This window comes from Mytilus trossulus, chromosome 7 (genome assembly GCF_036588685.1).
Source record: "Mytilus trossulus isolate FHL-02 chromosome 7, PNRI_Mtr1.1.1.hap1, whole genome shotgun sequence".
NCBI lineage: Eukaryota > Metazoa > Mollusca > Bivalvia > Mytilida > Mytilidae > Mytilus > Mytilus trossulus.
Window position 1 is genome coordinate 2,496,007 of NC_086379.1, and position 24,028 is coordinate 2,520,034.

At 32.3% G+C, this 24,028-nt stretch overlaps 1 protein-coding gene across 7 annotated transcripts; it reads right to left on the minus strand.

Annotated features, from left to right (window-relative positions):
• Positions 1 to 1,455: 1,455 nt before the first annotated feature.
• On the minus strand, positions 1,456 to 19,129 carry LOC134724486 (uncharacterized). Of its 7 annotated transcripts, none has more exons than XM_063587528.1 (7): positions 18,973 to 19,106; positions 13,902 to 13,987; positions 9,750 to 9,776; positions 6,012 to 6,068; positions 4,540 to 4,593; positions 4,066 to 4,141; positions 1,456 to 3,712 (listed from the first exon to the last, which is right to left on the minus strand). In XM_063587528.1, exons 2-7 carry the CDS (start codon positions 13,903 to 13,905, stop codon positions 2,707 to 2,709), a joined length of 1,224 nt encoding a protein of 407 aa, XP_063443598.1. In that variant the 5' UTR covers positions 13,906 to 13,987; positions 18,973 to 19,106; the 3' UTR covers positions 1,456 to 2,706. The 7 variants fall into 7 exon arrangements, with proteins under 7 accessions (XP_063443598.1, XP_063443595.1, XP_063443593.1 ...); XM_063587525.1 differs by having other exon boundaries at positions 9,720 to 9,776; XM_063587523.1 differs by lacking the exon at positions 13,902 to 13,987 and having other exon boundaries at positions 18,973 to 19,128.
• Positions 19,130 to 24,028: the final 4,899 nt, after the last annotated feature.

Below are 24,028 nucleotides of genomic sequence, written 5' to 3' on the forward strand. Positions count from 1 at the left end.
ATCTAGAAACACACTTTTTCTTGTATTATTTTAATTTTAGTTTCTTGTGTACAATTTGGAGATAATTATGTCATTCATTATAACTGAACTAGTATATATTTGTTTAGGGGCCGGCTGAAGGACGCCTCCGGGAGCGGGAATTTCTCGCTACATTGAAGACCTGTTGGTGACCTTCTGCTGTTGTTTTTTTAATGGTTGGATTGTTGTATGTTTGACACATTCCCCATTTCCATTCTCAATTTAATTAATCAAGAAAACTTAACAGACCAAAAAAAAAATCATGGTCAGATAATACCTGCCATACAGACATTCACACCTTATTAACATTCCACAACAAACATAGTTGATCTTTTGGTTACAAGTCATGAATTTTTAAAATGAGGTCAAGGTAAACAAAACTCGATAGATTGAAATCTACATCGTAAAAAATTTCCATACACCAAATAAAGTTGACCCACTTCATATAGTAATATAATTTAATTTTAATCATACCACATCTTCTTTTTTTATATATGATAAACGAAAGGTCTGTATGCAAAGAATGAAGCATCCAGGTATTCTAACATCTAAATTACGAAGCTTTTAAGAAGATAGTGAATGTCGCCGCCAGACCACTATCTTCATGTCGAGCTTTCTGTGACGGAAAAAATAATTCCCGCAGTCAAACATGCAGTGCATGAGGACTAAACTATGAAGTTATTATTGCTGACCAAACTGGTTGAGAAAGAAGTCGAATCACAGAAATAGATAAAAGGTTGATTGTTAAGCGTCCAAAAATTTCATCCATGTTTATGACATGAAAAAATAATTATAAGTACAAAAAAAGTAGGTGTTGCACAAACAAATTTTGTAACAGAGGACCCCCTGTATGAAGATATTTGAATTGCGATTGACAAATTATGGTCTATTGGATATGACCAGTAATCTAGACTTTGAACAGGGTATCTTTGGATCCCTTACGACATGTGTAAAGGGTGTACGACGTACATGGAGCTTGGTAATTTATCTGCACAAGGAGACGGATTACATATACTCAATATAACTAGACTTTGTTCTGTACTAGTATATTCTGCTAAATTAAAGGGACGTCTCACCTCAAATTAGCTTTTTACTGCTAGTCGAAAAATATCAAAGTGATCATATATCTATTTCCCAGTCACCTTAAGAGTGCATATAAATGAAAAACGAAAATTTGAAATAAAACAGAATAGAAATACATCCATCATGAAGTTATAGTATGCTCTGATTTAGTGCAACTGAAATTATTACGGATTGATTGGTGCACGAACGGGACGGGCCAACAACAAGCCATCGCCGGGTAGTGCAAACATTCAAAAGTTGTACAACAAAAATAGCAAATAAATCCAACATAGACAAGATCTGCTGAAAATTCCTTTAATCTGTGTTGTCAAATAGTGCACCCGAAGTTTTGAACAGTCAGTGACAAGTCAGAAAAAAACGAAGAAATTTATTGAGCACAAAATACACCCAATAATCACTGATAATGGACTAATGGAATAAACACATAACAATAAACATGACAAATATAATGACACACGTTCGATTCAAGTTAAATTGTAATGTTTACTGCTCTTAGTTCTTCTGACGACCTAAACAGAAACCAACTTATTGTTATTGATCATTACTTTATGTTTTAGGCAACCGTGTAAAAAATAATTAAATCAACTATTTACAAAAATCTCTGACCTAGACAGTAATACAGCTTTTCAAATTGATTGAAAATGATTTCACTGTAGAATTTTTTTCTTCTTTATTTTTTGTAAATGGCTAATGATTTAAATACAAAATATTAAAAAAAATTTCCATTCAATAGCTATCAAAGGTACCAGGGTTATAATTTAGTACGCCAGACGCGCGCTTCGTCTACATAAGACTCATCAGTGACGCTCATATCGAAATAGTTATAAACCAATCAAAAACAAAGTTGAAGAGCATTGAGGATCCAAAATTCCAAAAAGTTGTGCCAAATACGACTAAGGTAATCTATGCCTGGGATAAGAAATCCTTAGTTTTTCGAAAAATTCAAAGTTTTGTAAACAGGAAATTTATAAAAATGACCACATAATTGATATTCATGTCAACACCGAAGTGCTGACTACTGGGCTGGTGATACCCTCGGGGACGAAACGTCCACCAGCAGAGGCATCGACCCAGTGGTGTAAATAGTTATCAAAGGTACCAGGATCAAAATTGATTATTGTTTTAATCAATACTATAGTGTGTGATAACATTGTGTGAGGGAATTCGACGTTTGCTGTACCACTGTTCACTCCAGTGCAATTTATGACAACATTAAATTTGTTTTGAAATTCCACGAAACACTTAATGTGGTAGCTATGAATAATGAAGATAATTGGCATTAGTGTCCACGAAATTAAAAAAAACTATTTTCTTGGCATTTTCTCGTTTCCTTGATAGTTTATTACTGCATATGGTTTTGTTACCCTTTTTCACGAAAGGTATTTGTTGATACATTAATATAATTGTCGAAAATAAATTGATCGTACCTTACATATTGCAATGTAAAATCCGCATGTGAACACATCTCTGGACATTGAACACTGACAAATGTTGGACTTTTTTAAAATTACTACCAAATATTTATTTACAAGGTATCACCTGTTGTGTTAGAATATCCGAGTACAGAATATCTATATACATATATTATATGTCTATTGTATGGGTTCATGTCCTTGTTGAGATATCGTATTGATCTTCTGTTTTTTGCCCGAAGAAATGATCATATGTATCTTCTCTCGTTTCGTCATTTATTTTATGACTTCCGGAGTCATAAATAGTATCAACGGCATTGTTACAATTATTATCCTCTGTTTCATTGTGACGAATGATTCTCGAATGATCGTAGACTACTTCATCAGATAAAACATATTGATCCTCATCGCCATCTTCTCTCGTTTCGTCATTTATTTTATGACTTCCGGAGTCATAAATGGTATCAACGGAATTGTTATAAATGTTATTATCTGATTCCTCGTTACGATTACTTCCCGAATGATTGTAGACTCCGTCAGCAGTGAAACCATATCGATCCTCATCGACAATGTCGTTCTCTGATTCCTCGTTACGATTACTTCCCGAATGATTGTAGACTCCTTCAGCAGTAAAACCATATCGATCCTCATCGCCAATGTTGTTCTCTGATTCCTCGTTACGATTACTTCCCGAATGATTGTAGACTCCTTCAGCAGTGAAACCATATCGTTCCTCATCGACAATGGTGTTCTCTGATTCCTCGTTACGATTACTTCCCGAATGGTCGTAGACGCCTTCAGCAGTGAAACCATATCGATCCTCATCGACAATGTTGTTCTCTGTATCCCCAACAGGCTTAGCAAACTCATAAACTGAAGGAGTGTTAGACAAATTTCGATTGAAACCTGTGACGGATGGATCTAATGCCATATAACTGTCTGTTGTTCTAGTTCCGTCGTCTTTAGTCTCATTAAATCTTTGTTCGGCTGTCTGATCCACCGTCGAATAGTTATCATTATCTAGAGCCTGATTGTCTGATAGTGTTGTGTTCAGACGCACTGCAAATGCAGTATGGCTATTTTTGCCATCGTCTTGCATAAGTCTGGAATGATTAGCGGTAATTAGTGGTACAGCTATATCTTGACTTCCTCCTAGAGTGTTTCTTATTTTTTCTCTTGGTCTGCTCTTGAATGTACGCCTTTAATAAACATTACGTATAGAAGTATTTTTGTATTATGACTCAAATGCACTATGTAAAAATAAGTCATCTGTATCATGTATTAACCTAAAAAACATGCATAAAGAGTATATTGCTTTAATTCGAATAGCTTTCATTTTAAAGGTCATTTTTTTGTAGTGTAATAGAAATATGCAAACATTATTTCCACAAGAAAACTTCACGCATATATATGAATATTTTATTAATTAGAATCAAATATTAATTTGAAAAGGATTTAGGAATTATAAGCTACTAAATATAAAGAACATTACGTGGAACATTTCAAGAAGGAATATTGAAAACACTCAAAGTAAAAAGTTATATAAACATACCTTCTTATGAGGACAACAATCACAATTACAGCACATGCTAGTAATAAACCACAAATAACCAAGCCTATAACTAAACCTGCAAAATGTAAAAAAATAATATGACATAGCCTTTACAGTTATCGGTTGGCGGCAAAAGGGAATAATTTTATTTCAAAATTTGTTGTTACCAGCGAAGGACAATTCTGGATTGTTATGCCTTTTAAGCACTAGATAATTTATTAATTTTTAATGTATTTTTTGTTGTTGATACATTTGATCTAATTAAGCTTTGTTTTGTAATGCCTGGTAAATGCATTCCAATTTAAACTGTGGGGTAAATGGTATTCTTTTGGTCTCTGTTTGTTTTGCAATGGTGTGGCCAGTTTTCTTTCGACGTATCAGTTTTGAATGTCCCTCTGTATCTTCCAGTTCTATTTTATATCAGATAATCTGATGTTCACAAGTAAGACATAATAAGCGTAAAATAGTCTTTACCTGTTGCTAAAATATTTGTACCACTGGTATCACTCGTTACACTGGTATCAATTACTGTAAAGAAACTACTAGTAATCAATATATTTATATATCGGCCATAACAATATTGCTATCATTGTCTCGAACATAACATTTGATTATCATAATAATCTCCGCCTCAAAGGTGAAATGGCTATAGAGTTTTAACTTCCATGTTAAATATTTGAAATCTCACGAACCTATCACATTTGTTGAATAATGGTGGGATATGAAAGGGGACAACAGGTTAATAACACCTTGTATAACCACGTTAATTGTTTATGTGAGCTTTAACGTTAGCTTTTTATTCTAATGACAATTACTTTCTTTATTCAGTCTAATTAATAAATCAAACATTATTTCATTGAAGTACAAAACTAAAAGTTTAAAAACAGTATATTAAAATATTTTCGAGTGTCCTCCAATCTCATTTAATTTTTCAGGAAGCAAAACAATATTTTTGTTTTGTTTTTAAACTAACGATTTGAATCGATTCCTTAGTGATTTTTTTAACTAAATGATATTGGTGAAGTAGAAGTCAATGGAAGAATAAAGCTGAATCGATATGTGTGATAAACATCACAAAAGGCGACAAGTAATTTACAGCGCTATCAGATGCATTATGGGACAAGATTGGAAATAAATAATATTTTTACCTCTGCGGACAGGGAACTGGCATGCATTTTACAATAGATTCTACGGGAGTCATTTTTCTCAGCGTGAGTTTTAAAGTGCATTCTATAAATGTTAATCTCTTAATATGAAAATACATATATGTATGAATTTCATATTTTCATACCTAAATATAATAAAATAGAAAACAATGCATTTGTGAATTTGAACAATGAATAAGAGTTTGCAAGGTTCATAGTTTAAATAGGACAACATTTTAATTTTAGAATAAATCGTCACGTGTCTGTGTCACGTTATTTGCAATTTCTATCATTGTCATTAACATATCATTTTAGCAAAGAGATACGCCAAATATTTCTAAGTAAAAGTGACTACTGAAACAGTTACTATAGAAAATTATTAATCTTTCAAACATGTACTATTACAGACGACGTGATTTAAAAGTACCGTTATTTCAACAATATTTTTTTCAAACCAATTAATGGAAAATGTTCAACCGATTTTTTAATTAAGAAACTTGCATATTTTTGTGATTGGAATACATGAAAGATAAATATGCAGTAACTAACGCCAAGTGTAAGAGTAGTTATGCTTAAATTGTCTGTTATCTAGAACTTAGGTTTCCTTACATAACAATGTTGTGTTTCGTCATGCAGCAACAATACCTTAACTACAGAATTATAAAAAAAAAGTTATGGAACAATTTGATGTCAACTCTATTTAGTCAGACGAAATAAAGGGATCAAAAATAATATATGAGTCTTTTACTGAAGAGAAAATCATTTCTTATCATTCTTGTTGTATTAAGAATTAAGACCTACTTGCTCTTGGTACGTCTCTTGATGTAGTAACTGATTCAACTGTTGTGTTTTCCGCAGCTAAAACAAATACATGATGAATATTTTTTAATAGTTTCTATGCATGATTACAAAGAAATGAATGTTGAACCGAAGTTATTATCAAGCTTTATGGTCCAAGACCACAATTGCCGTCCCTTGATTTTCGTTGTACGAATATAGTCCGTAGTGCTGACAGTGGATTACTTGCCATTAATTTTTATACCCCTTCCAAATTTATTTCAACACACTGTAAAAAAATATTGAGAAAGCGCAGGTGGGATTTTTTTAATTCATTTATTATCTAAAAGAAATACACTACGAAATAATTGTGGTCTTGGACCTAAGATGTTGAGACTGAAATAGTTTCCGTTGAAATATATCAACATTGCAATTGATGGATTCTAATAATGTGCACATATTTTTCTAATCTTATCATGTTTAACTTTCTGCAGAAGACTCTATTTTTTTTCAGAATCGTATCTAATATATATTATTTATTGAACAGAATTTCATGGATGAACTAGTAGTTCGTATAGGATTCATGCAGAATAAAAAATAAAAAAAATATGATACAGCTCATGAAAGACATTTGATTATATTTGTCAACTTGTTGAAATATGGATGAATAGAATAAATGGTCTATTATGAAAGTTTTTTTCTGTAAGCATGAGATCAATAACATTTATACCTCACTTGAAAAGAGTTCATAAAAAAATGTAATGTGCACATTCGATGAAAGGGAAAAGCTTCCAAGGGTATAATAAAAATATCACAAATCTAAGAAAAATACCAAGCATCTGACATAAAAGGAAACAATGAACAAAAAATTATCGAAACAGCAGTTTACAGTTTACAAAACGTAACATATCAAAATAAGAAAATATGCTATCCACAGGAGACCAAATGACACAGAAAGTAACAACTATGTGTCACCGTGCAGCCTTCAACAATTAGCAAAGCCCATACCGTTAACTATAGACTAAGCAACACGTACTTAACTTTTTACACGTTTACTTTTCTACATTGGTTAGAGGTATAGGGGGAGGGTTGAAATCTCACAAACATGTTTAACCCCGCCACATTTTTGCGCCTGCCCCAAGTCAGGAGCCTCTGGTATTTGTTAGTCTTGTATTATTTTAATTTTAGTTTCTTGTGTACAATTTGGAAATAAGTATGGCGTTCATTATCACTGGACTAGTATATATTTGTTTAGGGGCCAGCTAAAGGACGCCTCCGGGTGCGGGAATTTCTTGCTACATTGAAGACCTGTTGGTGACCTTCTGCTGTTGTTTTTTATTTGTTCGGGTTGTTGTCTCTTTGACACATTCCCCATTTCCATTCTCAATTTTATTAAAGAAAACAGGGATAATCTGACATGTTCCTATACTGTAATTCGGCATGATGTTTATTGCAAGTAAACAGAAGATGATAATATGCATCAAGTTATATCTAAATCGAGATATTGAGGACTGGGTTTTGGCTTGAACAATTTGAACATGTCGGTATTCTGTGGTAATTGATGATACAGATATTCCCTACTGGTCAACCAAATCACAACAGCGTTTCAAAAAAAATAACTATAGACTTCACTTAACCATTTTGAACATTTGGAGTAGCAGCTTCTATGTAAACAGCAATACTTTATCTTTTTGGAAAAAAATGATAAAATAGTTATCAAAGGTACCCGGATTATAATTGAATACGCCAGACGCGCGTTTCGTCTACCTAAGACTTTACCTCTATATGATATATAAAATATACCTTTTCACTTTTTTTGGTCTTTTCGAAATGTTGTTTGTGCTGTATTTTGACCCCTCTACCAGGAAAGGAGTAGGTTCAGTAAGACACCTTTTTGGCCCCAAATATAACAGTTTATATACAATTCTAGCATTTTAGTTAAATTTAAGACGATTTTCGTGTAAAACGAAAGCGGCCGCATTCGTGTTCATCCTTAATATTGAAATATAAGTTGTATTTTATGATAAAACATAACATAAATAAGGTTGATGATGAACACGGATGCGGCCACTTTCATTTTTGACAAAAAAACATCTGAAAAGTGACATTTTTAGGCATATTTGGTAGATTTGTCATATTTGAGCGTGAATCGGATCGTTTTTCATGTCTTAATCGGTTAAAATCTTTCACATACACTAATTGATTCAAATGAAATAGACACTTAAGCGTTTGAAAAGTGGTAAAAATCTTTCGGCAGATGAACCTGAAATTTGAGGCCAAAATCGGTCCTTACCGGACCTACTCCTTTGTTTTGCATGCACAGTATAAATATTGCGAAAAACCGAACGCAATCATAGGTTTGAACGTTGTTTTCAATTTAGAATTGTATACATTTTTTTCATTTAGGCTAGTATTATATTTGCCTTCGGGTTTATATAATCCGTTCATCCTATTTCGACTCTTCAAATTCAAGAGTCTATCCTAAATTGAGGTAAGTTATACGGTCTTCCAAATACTGTTTTGATTTCTAAAATCAACGAAGAGACATTAATTGTCGAAATCTGGATATGGTGTACCAATTAGTGCACCTCATGTTTGCGGTATATCATCTTTTCCGAAGTTTATTGTTTTCTGTTTGGTATTGAATTAATAAAAAGATCATTATTTTGTTTCATCTGTTAATCCGTTTATTTGGCAATCGCTATGGCAGTCAGCAGGGTTTAATAACATCCGTTATTCGGTCTGCTAGTTAAATACGTTTTCTTAAAATATACTTTTTCACTTTTTTGGTCTTTTGGAAAAAGTTTTGTTTGTGCTGTATTTAAACACCTATACAAAAAAAATGTTTTCCATGCGCACGTATAAGAATTGCGGTTTTTATCCAACGCAATCATAGAATTGAACGTTGTTTTCAATTTAGAATTGTATATATGTATATACCCAAAGTGCATGGTCTGCTTCAATTTTGCCACATACATATATATAAGGAAATTTTACAACTGGATATCTGTTTTCATCTGGTTTGTCGTAAAGTTTTGATCTTACCAGGTCATTGATGTCAACCAAAAGATATAAGTCAGTATGTGCAATAGACTAAACTATATTATGTGGTATCCTCTTTTATTTGATGGAACAGTTTTTCATTAAGCGAGAGGACATCATCTATGATAAAACATCTACAGAAAATAAAGTTAAATGGTAAATGCAATCTTCTTTTGAAGGTTACGCATGAACTGCTCTTTGTGTAGTAATGGGAAAGACGCTAGAATATCTAAACAAAATGCAGGGGTCATACAGGAGGTCAAAACAACTGTTTCATACACCTCAAACAATAACGAAGTTATTTGAAGAATAGAAGATAATTTGTGCTACTTTTTGTCCAATGCGTTCGGTCCTACGTTGATGAGAATGAATAATAAACTTGTCAGCAAAGATGCACACAGATGAATCAAGACCAAGAAAGATATAAAAAGATGCTGAGCAGACATTTCAAACGATTGGAAAGCAAAATTTCTTAGAATGAAAGATACATTCATAAAGTGTAAGTGTTTATATTACTGTATATAGAACTTTTAGAGGATGCTGTTGAAATTGATGAAAAGTTGGGACCCAATCTGATCACTGTGAAGTGCTACAATATTTGTATATAAGCAGCACATAATCAGTAATAAAAAAAGGTTGTTAACTTGTAAATTTGAAGACAGCAATAATTTCAGAAGTTAAAATGTATACCTTCACTTGAATCGTTCGTTGTGACATTAACTGAAGAAACTGTAGACATTCTAGCAGCTGAAAAACACAATATAATTAGTTCACTTATTGATAAATAAATCTCTTCATAACTATAAACAAATATATAAAAACTAGAGTAAATCTCCACAACACAACCAGCGAATATATAGAAACTAGGATGCACCCGCTTACATGTCTTGCCTTCTTTACTTATATTAAGTATTGAAGGTATGTTGAAAATTCTTGACATCAGTGTTATTGCATGGTCTTCTTCATTATACTTTCCTGAAAACCCATTGATTTTTTTAGTTGTGGTATCGACAGTGTTGCAAATAATTTTTCCGCATGCACCTTCTACATCATACTGCATAGACGTATGTATACGATAAGATGTATAAGGTACATGTATGTATGAGGTCGAACTAAAAATTCAGTGTAGAAAATGAGGCAATATCAAACAGCACTTTATAAATGGCGAGGATTTAGTAGTTCTCAAAATACATGGGAATCCACCCACATGAACGAAAAGTGCATTAGAAACATTGTAAATATAGTAAGGCCAGGCTTTTTCACAATGTATAATCTCACCAAGTCCGATTAACTTAGTGAGAGCGTTATATATTTTTTCGTTTTTAATTACATAAACCTTTAAGAAAACTTCAGAATAACTTTTCAAGTGAATAACTTTTCTTAGATTCTTTTTTATAATATTTTGATATATTTGCCTTTAGACAATACGTACATGTATAAACAACAATCAGCTGATTTTTTTTAAACATTAGATAAAGCACAGCTCATATAAACATATCCTTAGTTTATTCTCGTCCCAATTATGCTAGTTGTCGTTATAAAATGAGTAGCAGTCGGTTGAAATAAAGGTAAAAAAAAGTACAGAATATCAGTGGTTTAACAATCAAAATCATTCAAATAAAATTTTACTGACCCCTCCCCTTTTTGCAGCCGTAATTACCTGATCATTTGGAATAATCTAGCTGAGTTAAGGAAAGCTGTCCACGTTTCGTATTACAAAATTGAATATTATATATAGAACACAGTCATGGTTACTCGAATACATTTTGGTATTATAGTTTATTTTCCCGTCTCCCTGCCTGAACCCATGCTCTATTTACTATTTAAAATGGTTCAAATGTGCATTTTCTATGTTCGTGATGTTTGCAGTATGTTTCACGCTATCAGCTAATATATAATGAATTACCCATAGCAGAATGATATAGTACAGTTTCACAGTGTGGGAACGGAACTGTACGGTTTTCTAATAATTTGGTCATTCGGGAGACTGTCAAGCGGTGCTCCGACATTCGCAAAATAACAAGTTGCTTGATGGAAACTTTGACGAACTCTTATGTTACTATATAACGTTTCTGCTTCAAAATTTAATAGCTCAAACATTCTTTATGAAAATATGAACCAATAAACTAATTAGAAAGATATATGCATCAAAACGTTTTCCTTAGAATGGTGGAGCTCCGTGTAAAACGATCAAAATTGTCACACAACAGCGATCAAAAATGTCAAATAAACATCGAAAAATCAATGTTTGCTACCTGAATTTTCACGTGTACCTTTTCTGATATATAGTCTTAACTGCCTGAAAGTTTCAAAGCCATTGTCTCAGTAGAAATCTTAATTCATTCATTTTCTCCATGTCGGATATTTTTATTGACTGTACAATCGCTCGCAAGTTTACTGTAATATCACTCGGAGCCTTCCTGTACACTCACTCGGAGCTTTCCTGTAGAATTGCTTGGCCAAATTTATTAAATTCATTGTATATGCATTGCATTGGTTGTTTATTGCTGTCCTATTATATTCATATATGGTGTTTGAAGTGAAAATAAGCACATAACCAGTTTTTTTGACAATTAAGATTCTATCAAGGAACCCTTTTATGGTGACTATATCAGAGACAAAAACAAAATGTGTACAATAGATATAAAAAAAGAAGGTGTGGTATGATTGCTAAAGAGACAACTCTCTACAAGAGACCAAAATGACACAGAAATTACCAACTATAGGTCACCGTACGGTCGTTAACAATGATCAAAGCCCATACCGCATAGTCAGCTATAAAATGTCCCGAAATAACAATGTAAAACTAGAAAACTAACGGCTTTTTATGTACAAAAAATGAACGAAAAACAAATATGTAACACATAAACAAACAACCACTGAATAAGTATACAAAACAAAAATAAAAGGACAGTACAAAATATGTTAAGAATCTAATTTAAAATGAAAATGAAAATAATCCTCGTACAAAATAAATATTTATGTATTCCGAAAAGGTGACTAGATTCTCTGGAAGGGTAATTATCATATTTTGAATTTTAGATTCTTAACATATTTTGTACTGTCCTTTTATTTTTGTCTTGTATGGTATGGGCTTTGATCATTGTTAACGACCGTATGGTGACCTATAGTTGGTAATTTCTGTGTCATTTTGGTCTCTTGTAGAGAGTTGTCTCTTTGGCAATCATACCACACCTTCTTTTTTTATATCTATTGTACACATTTTGTTTTTGTCTCTGATATAGTCACCATAAAAGGGTTCCTTGATAGAATCTTAATTGTCAAAAAAACTGGTTATATGCTTATTTTCACTTCAAACACCATATATGAATATAATAAGACAGCAATAAACAACCAATGCAATGCATATACAATGAATTTAATAAATTTGGCCAAGCAATTCTACAGGAAAGCTCCGAGTGAGTGTACAGGAAGGCTCCGAGTGATATTACAGTAAACTTGCGAGCGATTGTACAGTCAATAAAAATATCCGACATGGAGAAAATGAATGAATTAAGATTTCTACTGAGACAATGGCTTTGAAACTTTCAGGCAGTTAAGACTATATATCAGAAAAGGTACATGTGAAAATTCAGGTAGCAAACATTGATTTTTCGATGTTTATTTGACATTTGTGATCGCTGTTGTGTGACAATTTTGATCGTTTTACACGGAGCTCCACCATTCTAAGGAAAACGTTTTGATGCATATATCTTTCTAATTAATTTATTGGTTCATATTTTCATAAAAAATGTTTGAGCTATTAAATTTTGAAGCAGAAACGTTATATAGTAACATAAGAGTTCGTCAAAGTTTCCATCAAGCAACTTGTTATTTTGCGAATGTCGGAGCACCGCTTGACAGTCTCCCGAATGACCAAATTATTAGAAAACCGTACAGTTCCGTTCCCACACTGTGAGTTTATGCTCGAGACGAGCAATTCGGGGGAGAAGTGGAGAATATAACCAGAAGATAAGTGACGTTAGGAACTTTTCAAATAATTCAAAAAGTGATGTATAAGAACATTATTGAGTGTCGTTTTAAATTGAATATTTCCTGTTTTAAATGTTTCTTTATTCCTAAATGTAATGTTTCTTTATTTCAAATACCCAAATAGATTATAGATTTCAATAATTTACGACATATTCCGGTGTCAGTTTAAAGTGCGAAAGATAATATATATGTATTTTACACTTAACTACAAAAGAAGCAAGTATTGCTATTTTACTATTAAGTATAGCTACAGAACAATAATCTGATTATTATTGTATAAGATTGGACAATAATAGATATATTTTATCAGAACACTTTGTAATGATTTGAGATTATTAACTTTGAATGAATGTTTAATTGTTTTGTGAACTGTTGCTTGGGCAGTCTTCACTTCGCTTTCAAGCTGTAAACGTGTGTGAATACATTTGTTTATATATTGTATAGTTTACGGTCTTGCGATTAAAGCATCCTTAGTGTCAATTATAGACCAAATGGACTGTTATGTAAACCAGGAATATACGGGGTTATACAAGTACAAGGTACAAAAAATTTTGCTCTGAAATTATAACTATAATTGCTTAAGATTATAATCTAAAAATTTGCCAACATGATGAAGTGTCTCCAAAAATGCATTTAGCTAATAGTGCAATATGCATTCGAACATGGTTGCCCATTCAAACAGTCACTGTGAGGTATGGGTTTTGCTTATTGTTGAAAGCTGTGCAGGGACCTATATCTGTTAACCTCTGCGTTATTCATTGTTATTTGGTCTGTGATGGATAGTTGTCACATTGCCAATCATACCTCATCTTCTTATCTTTATATTTTACAGAGAAAACATCATCTTTTTTGTACATAATAAAAAGTATGATTACCTACCCATGCCATTTGGTCTCTGGTGATAGTTGCCTCATTAATTAGCAAATCATGCTGCATCTCCTTATTTTTATATAATACATTAAACACTAGAAAAACAATAATAAGAACAATAAACAAACAACGTGCATAAAATAACGACAGATGCATATACCTCATGAAATAAATAAATTAAACATCACACGCGAAAAAGCGCTGTAAAGCAAACTAATTCGTTACATTTGGGAAAAAAACCTAATCAAATTTATCATATCCAACTATAGCAGTCATCACGTGACTTTTGTGACGTCACACATCACCCGTATCAAGCCCAAGTAAATTGTATAGAAATGCATAGGGGCTTTCTGGAATCGATTGAATACATTACTTTAAACTCATGATACTAAAAGTGTGAGTCTTTGTAGTAATTTATCATATATTTAGAAATATAAATATTCCTTTTGGAATAGTTTAAATTTTGATCTTCTCCCTTCCAAATGCTTTTGAAAATTTGTCTTGTTGTCTCGATAGTTCACACTGTTAAATCATACAACTACGATAAATATTGGATTTTCTGTCGTCTTTAACCTTAAATTGCGATTTAAACAAAACAGATGGAATAATTGTGGGTCTTAGTGCTTATTATTATATTCATAAATATTTGAAATATCGTATATAGAATAGTTTAATTTTCTATTATGTCCCTTCCAAATTGATTTGAAAATAAGCTATTTTCAGAAAAATCTGCTATTATTTTCAAGATGGCGACCAGATTGACAGCGTGGGGCGACATGGTAAAAATATTATTTGTACGATTTTTACTATGAAAATTAAATAACCGTTGGATGTTCGCGTTTTCATTCATTGTCTTACCTTAAAACAGCATGTAATCGAACATTGGTTCCTTTTTATCAAGCTTAAACATGCTGTTGTTATTTTTATAAAATTTTGATAAATGGCGAACAAATAATTTTCAAACGTAGAGGATGTTCGACACTTATTTTGTTAATGCACATAATTCAATTTATTTTCTCTGTTTATATTGCAATTAAATATGACACGTTATTGTAACTATGAGAATAGCCTTAGACATAGCAAGATTAAGGAGATATTAATTAAGTCATAACATCAACGTGATCAAAGAAAACAAACATGGCACCTAATCACGATGTAAGTTTTGACAATACCCATGTAAATGCATGTTTTGACAATACCTATGCCGGTTAGTGTTGTCCGATTATCAATGAAATTCTTTGCAATATTATTTTATATTCATAAAAGAAGACATCGAATGGATATAAACCGAGGTGAACTAAATATATTTTTCAATTTTCTTTAACTAATTCATCAGGTAACCAGTAAAAAAATCCAAATTGAACCAGTCACATGAAGAGTTATCGAACGTGATTATGACTGTAATAGTTGCATATGTTAAAATCGCTATATTAATTTTGCAGGTTTTCCAGAAAATACCGTCGTGAGCAACTCAAGTTTAAACAGCTGTGCTGGGAACACGACAATCACAATAGTTGATTTAAATGTAGAGCAACACACAACATCATGTTCACAATTTTAGATGTGTAATCAGACAGAAAAACAGACGGATGCCATTAAAATACGTTGTAGTAAAGAAACATCATGCACTATTTCCACGATTATTCAATATTCCTGCATATTCAATGACTATGAACACGTATCTATTTCATATTAATGCATAGGTGAATATTGAGCCTTTACTCATTTAGTATAAGAGAAATGGGAGATTGGAAGATTTTACAAAACAATGAAGTCAAAAAGGGCGAAAAGAAAAAAATGATGTCTGAAAAAATAATAACCAGCAAAAATTATATTGAAAAAAAAGTGTATGTGCGACCATAACATTTGTATTCGATAGCAATTATTACTCTTAATGACAAATTGTTCAAATACATGTCAACTTTGCCGATATCTAAAAATATTCTTGATGTTACCAGTACTAAATTAGAATTAGCTAACAATAACTAAACCGGCGCTTGACGATATTTACTTTTATTTTTAATGACACTTACAAGACAATACTTTGCCCGCATTTGCATATGTATGCATCCAATCTATAGTTGACCTTAGTTTGAGATTTTCTGCGCATGTGCTCATTTTTGGATTTTATAAAGCCTTTTAAATTTTACTGATATCGATCACATGACGTCATACATATTATGCGTTTGCTAAAGACTGTTATCAATATTATCACGGATGACTGATACAGCTAGCCCAACCGACATAGATTGCATAACACATTCTGAAATCTACTTGTATTAACTAGAAGTATATAATACAGCTGTTCTATTTTTGTTAACCTAAAAAAAAGATATCTTTAACAGAAATGGTTAACAGTAGTTGTACTTTCGATAATGGTGAGTGTGGTTGGATGTTTAGTGGTCATAATAAATACAAGTGTAAACTTCAAATTGGGAAGACTCCTGAATCATTTTCAGGACCAGAAAGATATCATACAATTGTATCTGGTAAAGTTGCACCTTAAACATAGATTGAAAGAACAACCAAAAAAAAAAGAAAGAAAAAAAACACAGAAGAGGCACATAGTTACATGTTTCTATTTCCGACGCAATTATATGACATATAATTTCATTGCTCTGGTCTCGATAACCCGAAATGCCGGTTTAAAAAATCGATACGGATTCTAATTGTGCGTTTATATAGTTTCTTCTAGTTTCCGTACCGCATTCCGGAAATTTTATTTCATAGTCATGGATAACACGCGCGGGCATATCTGTTGTATTTTATACAGAAATAGAATATAATGATGCAGTACCTCCCGATTGTTCTTAGCTAATCAAAATTACGGAATATAATGAAACATACATGTAATTTTATTATTCTAAATTAAATACAAAGAAAAATATGTATTCGACATAACGTACTTGGTAGAAAAATCATGACACAGTACAAACACAGCATGAATTCCGGTTTTCTCAATAATTTACGCTAATCATTTGACTTTTATGCTTAAACTATACATGCATACATTGTACTTTACATATTCATCAAATATCTGGTCCAAAGTTTACCACTCAATAGCATACTTTCAAAGAAAAATTAAATAAGAATAAAGGCTTCTGGTGTGTACCAGCGTTGGCCGAATCATATTTTGTTAAATGCGACGAAGCGCTTTTTATTAAACATGTGCGCACGATGAACGTTTTTACAACCGCATGAATTATAAAAAGAAGCATTTTTGTAATCATATTTTTAAGAAGCAACCAAAAAGTAACATCATTTTTTTCAATGCAATATTTTCACATTGTCACGGATAGCACTTGTAGCCATATGTTTATTTATTTTTTAACGGAAATAACATTAGAAGAAGTAGGAAATGAACTGTATTGTATTTTAATCTTGGCCTTTGTAAAACGTTGATTTTACTGTTGCAGATTGAGTTTACCTTGCGAAGCATTTTAAAATAATTTCCGTTTTGGTAAATATTTTGGCTAAAAAATTCATAAAATGAAAGAAAGAATGTGGGTTCTAACCCTTCAAAATATTTGTCAACTACCAAATTGAATGAAACTGATTGTACTAGATGAATCGCATAAAATGTATGATATTGCAGTGCTTCGTGAATGTTGTCAGCCAATCAAAATTACAGATTCTTATGAAATAATTGTCATGTATGCGGTATGGGCTTTTGCTCATTGTTGAAAGCCGTACGGTGACCTATAATTGTTTGTGTCATTTTGGTCTTTTGTGGATAGTTGTCTCATTGGCAATCATACCACATCTTCTTTTTTATATGTAATGCAATTATTGATAAACAACTGAATTTAAACGATGTCAAACTTGTTCATATGAACCTGACATTACTACAAAATATCTAAAAAAAATATTTGAGATTTTTGTATTTGAACAATCGGCACTCCGCAAATCACATAACCTCCCTGTATTTTTATCCAAAGTTAATGGATAACCGTTTAAGGTAAACCGCAGTTGTCAAATGCGTATGATCTATCAAATAGTTCATACCTTTTGTCTATATACTAACAAAATATAAATCACAGCAACACAACAAAATTACAAACTCCAATAATTTCCCCATTATAAACAACCAGGAAGGATCAGGTTTAGTTAGTTTTCCGTCGTATATCAATTGAATAAACATACGTTAAGTATGTGGTCATGATTGTAAGAAATACTTCACAAGGAAAGTGTTATCTTAAAACGAACATACATAAGTATGACTGGTGTCTTGTTCACTTATTAATATCAGTACACAATTAGATCGACTAGCAAAAACTATAGATGAAGGCGACAAGGAAACTATGTTTGGTATGTAGCCAACAAAAGCCCAGTGGTCTAGCTTATGTGCAAGAGAACCAAGTTAAAGTTAAAGTTATGATAAATAAAATCAGTCTATTACTTTTTCAATAAAATGAAATATCTCTTCAAAAACATTTAACTTTGTTAATTTTTTTAGTATTACAATTTTGTGTTTTTGGATGATCACGTGTAAAACGTGTCTACTATTTGCTGGATATTTTATACAGACATCGTTCTATAATGTTCTATCCAAATGAAGCGATGGTACTCATAATAACGCGTCAATGCACCACACAGGCTTTTAACGGGAGATTTCATTTACGTGGAAACATGAATGTCATTCCTAATACAAAAGTTCAGCTCTCAGAGATTTATGTAAAGTGTGAAGATAAAATTTAAAAATAAGAAGATGAGGTATGATTGCTACTGAAATAATTCTCCAACTTGAAACAAAGTCTTTTATTTTCAATAGGACTATTTCAAAGTTTTGACTAAGAAAGAACAATGTTCTTCGCAACATTTGCAAGAAGTATCATTGCTTACAGCAATTGTATATGCATGCATCAAACTAAGGAATACATTTATGTTTTCCGCGTTTCCCAGTGGTAGACATATTTTTAATTTTGTTGATGTATCCGGTGAAGTTACAAATTGAATTCAAATGCGTAAAAGATTTAAAGCTACATTCATTATGTTAGCGATATGTTTTAATCAATTATCTTTCAATTGTATGTTTTTTTTTAGTTATGCAAATACCATGTATAAGCAAAATGTTCCGTACCTGTAACATAGAAAGTTCCAGAAAATAATTCCATAAATGCTATATACAATAAAACAATGGCTGTCTTCATTTTATCCATTCTTCTTCAAATAAAGCTAAAAAGGAAAGTAACATAATATCGAAGTGGAAAACAAGTACTTTCATCAAATTCATTTCCGTTGTGATGACTCGAGCGACACATGACATTACGTCAACACAATTTATTTCATTGACGTATTTGAAAGAAATTACATGTTCAACTGTACTACTACGCATTATCTATGTTATCCGTTTAAAATCTTTATTATAAAAAGTTCTTAAGTTTTATTAGATTTTAGTCCGACAGAAAACAATGACGAAAATAATTTTCTCTTCATACATCTATGCTTCGAACATGTATAAGACACAAGCTATTAAATGCTTCATTTTGATATTTTAAACATGATAATCAGAGTAATGTCAATGAAAGTATCTTACGATATGACATTGTCCCAACATACATCTTATGCTAACGTCCCATGTTATGGGGAGGAATTGGCAAAAACAAACTATTTTAACCCCGCAACATTCTGTATATGCTAGTATGAAGATTAGTAGTTGTCGTTGGTTTGTGTCTGTCATGTTTGTTTTTCGTAAATTGCTTTGCTATAAGTTAGGCCTTAACGTTTTCTCAATTAAATTGTTTAATATTTTTCATGTCTGGACCTTTTTTAGTCGAATATACGGCATAGGTTTGTCTCATTGTTGAAGGCCGTACATTACCTTTAATTGCTTACATTTATTTCATTTGAACTTCGTTGGATATATGTGTCAAAGGAAACCATACCACATGTCCCCTTTTTATATAAGGACATGGCTGAGTCATGTCTTAGGATGGTCATTCCTTCGCTTGTAATTTGATAACCCTCAAACCATTTTTGTCTTATTCATAGGTAGTATATATAAATATATGAACATAATATGCGATTCTAACATGACGTCCTTCAAACGCTTTGAGTACACACCCGTGGTAAAATATGAATATATTGCATTGGCTGTTCCGATCGTACTCCCACGTCATATGTTTTTTCATGAATGAAGTACACGACGTCATAGAATGATGACGTTATAATTTAAGCATTTTACGGGAAAATACACGCTTTTGATACCGAAAATCATCACAACAAGGAAACGTAAACAAACGATGCTAAAATGTGGTATAAGCCCATTTTTTTATATACATAGAAGACATATAAGTAAGTTAACATTAAAATTCATCCAATCTATCTAAATAAGTTTGTGAATAGTTTGAGCATGTCACTTATTCTGTTTGCTCCGTTCTTTTACGCCAATCTAAAAGTGCGTTAATTTATGGGAACGGCAAATAATGGCCTCCACCTAGAGCGCATCGATCTACAAAAAATGCCTTATTTGTCCTATTAGAATCGAAATAATTCACGGGGGCTTGAATATATCTAGATTTTACCACGGGTTGTCCCTTTATGCCGATATTTTACCCCTCGCTATCGCTCAGGGTAAAATATTTGTCATAAAGGGCCAACCCGTGGTAAAATCACGATATATTCCAGCCCCCATGAATTATTTCTTAATTCTAACATGACGTCCTTCAAACGCTTTGAGTACACACCCGTGGTAAAATATGAATATATTGCATTGGCTGTTCCGATCGTACTCCCACGTCATATGTTTTTTCATGAATGAAGTACACGACGTCATAGAATGATGACGTTATAATTTAAGCATTTTACGGGAAAATACACGCTTTTGATACCAAAAATCATCACAACAAGGAAACGTAAACAAACGATGCTAAAATGTGGTATAAGCCCATTTTTTATATACATAGAAGACATATAAGTAAGTTAACATTAAAATTCATCCAATCTATCTAAATAAGTTTGTGAATAGTTTGAGCATGTCACTTATTCTGTTTGCTCCGTTCTTTTACGCCAATCTAAAAGTGCGTTAATTTATGGGAACGGCAAATAATTGCCTCCACCTAGAGCGCTTCGATCTACAAAAAATGCCTTATTTGTCCTATTAGAATCGAAATAATTCACGGGGGCTTGAATATATCTAGATTTTACCACGGGTTGTCCCTTTATGCCGATATTTTACCCCTCGCTATCGCTCAGGGTAAAATATTTGTCATAAAGGGCCAACCCGTGGTAAAATCACGATATATTCCAGCCCCCATGAATTATTTCTTAAGTAACATTTTCAAATATGCAAGTAAATCTCTATTTTTTATTTTTACGCAAAATAATCTGTTACATGTCCTGATATATATCTTGTGACCGATGTTAGGATTATCATTAGACCATGCTAGGATATGTTATAACTATAAATCTAAGCATGAGTTAGAAAAGGATTTTTTCAAGTTCAATTTTTCGGAAACATACATTTGACATCTGCTGTCAAACAAACAAATTAATACAGTCGAATATACCTGTATATATTTGATGGAGACATTTGCATACAAATGGTTTAACCGTTTCTAAATTGGATATGTTGTAAGTATCTTAAATTTCGCACTCACACTGACCTCAAATGTCAGATTTTTATTTCCCAGTCAATCATAGTGCATAGCATGTAATATGTAACTATCGCCACTTGTATAAAGTAAATTTATATACGACTGAACTCAAAATAGTATTTGAACACTTCATCACTTACTAATCTTCATTTTCTACTACGGTCGAAAATTCCGCACATCCTTGAGTACATACATAGAACAAATAGTATGTGTTGTTAACCAAATAAGGTGACACAAATTCTTTTTTATAATCTGAAAAAAAAGACAGTCTTAAGTTAAAAATAGAAAAGTTAAAATCCTGAGCACTTTGTTTACACAAAACTACACGTATCAACCAAGAAATCCTAAAAACAAGGGATTAAGACAGATGCTGCTGAAACCTAATGATATTCTACGGTCCCTTATCCTTATATATTTGTTAAAATGATTCCGAAACGTTCGTACAAACAGTGTAGGACAAGACTTCGTATTTAACGTCCCGATTCCGATCGCAAAGGGCGAAAACTTATTCACCATGTACAACCAAACGGACATCCCATCTACAAATTTATTACATGTTCGATATGACAATATCACCTTACCTCGGTCAACCCTATGGGCATCAATAAGAAGAAATTGTACAAATTATAATTGGTGCAAAAAGCGCTTTTACAATTTTACAATTTGTAAAAAATTTGAATAAAATTCACCGATAACATGTACAACAATTTATAGTATGGATTTTATTATTAAAAAAGCAGCATTGATAAACACTAAAGAATTTGTTATCAATGACCGCACACTAAACCCTATTTACAAAATACGAAAAAAAGTTCTGAATCACTTGTTTGATGAGGCACAATCACACTGAGGAATTGGTATAATGACATTTTCCCCTACAGCAAGTTCTGGTTATTTCCGTTTCGTTTTCTTGGTTAAATATTCGGCTTTGATCTTTTGGCCAGACATCGCACGCTTCCTTTCATGTATGCTTGGTGTTTCAACGTCAGTGTCATCTTGATTTTCACTCGGGCTCATTTCTATTATACTATCAGAACTGTCATTGGGGTCAATTTTTATTGTACTATCAAAATTAACTGGCATGCATGTATCAATTACTTTTCTTGTCTCCATCTGGGTATATAATTGTATTTTGTAAATAAGGTTTATTATGTGGTAACTGAATACAATTTCTGAAGTGTGTATCTGCTCTTTATAACAAAATACATACTTCAAATTATTGTACAAGTTATAAGTGAATTTTAGTCAAATTTAGTACAAAACATATATATATAATATGCACAAAGATTCATGAGCTACCTACATGGTTATATTAATCGTAATCTCAGGTGTATGTCAATTTTCTTGAATACATAATACATATATATATATATCTTTTGGAAAATGTTGTTTGTGCTGTTTTTAGACCCTTCTACAACGAAATTTGTTTTACATGCACACGTATAAAAAATGAGGTTTTTATTCAACGCAATCATAAGTTTGAATTGAACGCAGTTTCAATTTAGACTCGTTTATATTTTTTCGTTTGGGCTTGTATCATCTTTTCCCTCCGGTTTATATGATCCGTTCATCCTATATTGACTCTTAAAATTCAAGAGTCTATCTAAAAATGAGGGTACTTTTTTTCTAAAAATGAGGGTACTGTTTATATGGCCTTCCAAATACCGTTTCGACCCCTAACATCACTGAAGAGACATTTATTGTCGAAATCCGGATCTGGTGTACTAAAAAAATATTGACACCGTATGTTTGTGGCATAACATCGTGGCCATAAGTTAATTTTTATCTGTTTAGTATTAAATTTATATTAAGATCCATTTTGTTACATCTTGTGATCAATTTTATTCGGCAATCGCCAATGGCAGTCAGCAGGGTTAAAGAACATCAGTTGTTCGACCTGTTAGTCAAATGCGTTTTGTTTAAATATACTTTTTAACTTTTTTGGTCTTTTGGAAAATGTTGTTTGTGCTGTTTTTAGACCCTTCTACAACAAAATTTGTTTTACATGCACACGTATAAAAATTGCGGTTTTATTCCAACGTAATCATAGGTTTGAACGTTGTTTTAATTTAGACTCGTTTATATATATATATATCTTCATGCCTTATATATCATGTACTGTAGTACGCCACTAGATTAACACTGACGTGGAAAGGTAAACGTTGTTGGGTTGATGTTAAGACGAGTTGTATATACATTATGTACACAGCCATGTATCACCATCATTGATGGCGATCCGATGGATACATCTGTTGTAGGGTTGTCACTGACTCAGACGTACTTATGAATATAATTATTTTCTGTGACTATATCTTACATTAATTTGTAGGATCCTTTACTATAGATAATTTAGCTGATCTGTAACAATTACATCGTCATGCCTTATATATCATATACTGTAGTACGCCGCTAGATTAACACTGACGTGGAAAGGTAACCCATGGCCAGCGAAAGCTCTTTTTTGAGAGCCCAGGTGGTCGTGTGGTCTAGCGGGACGGCTGCAGTGCAGGCGATTTGGTGTCACGATATCACAGACGCATG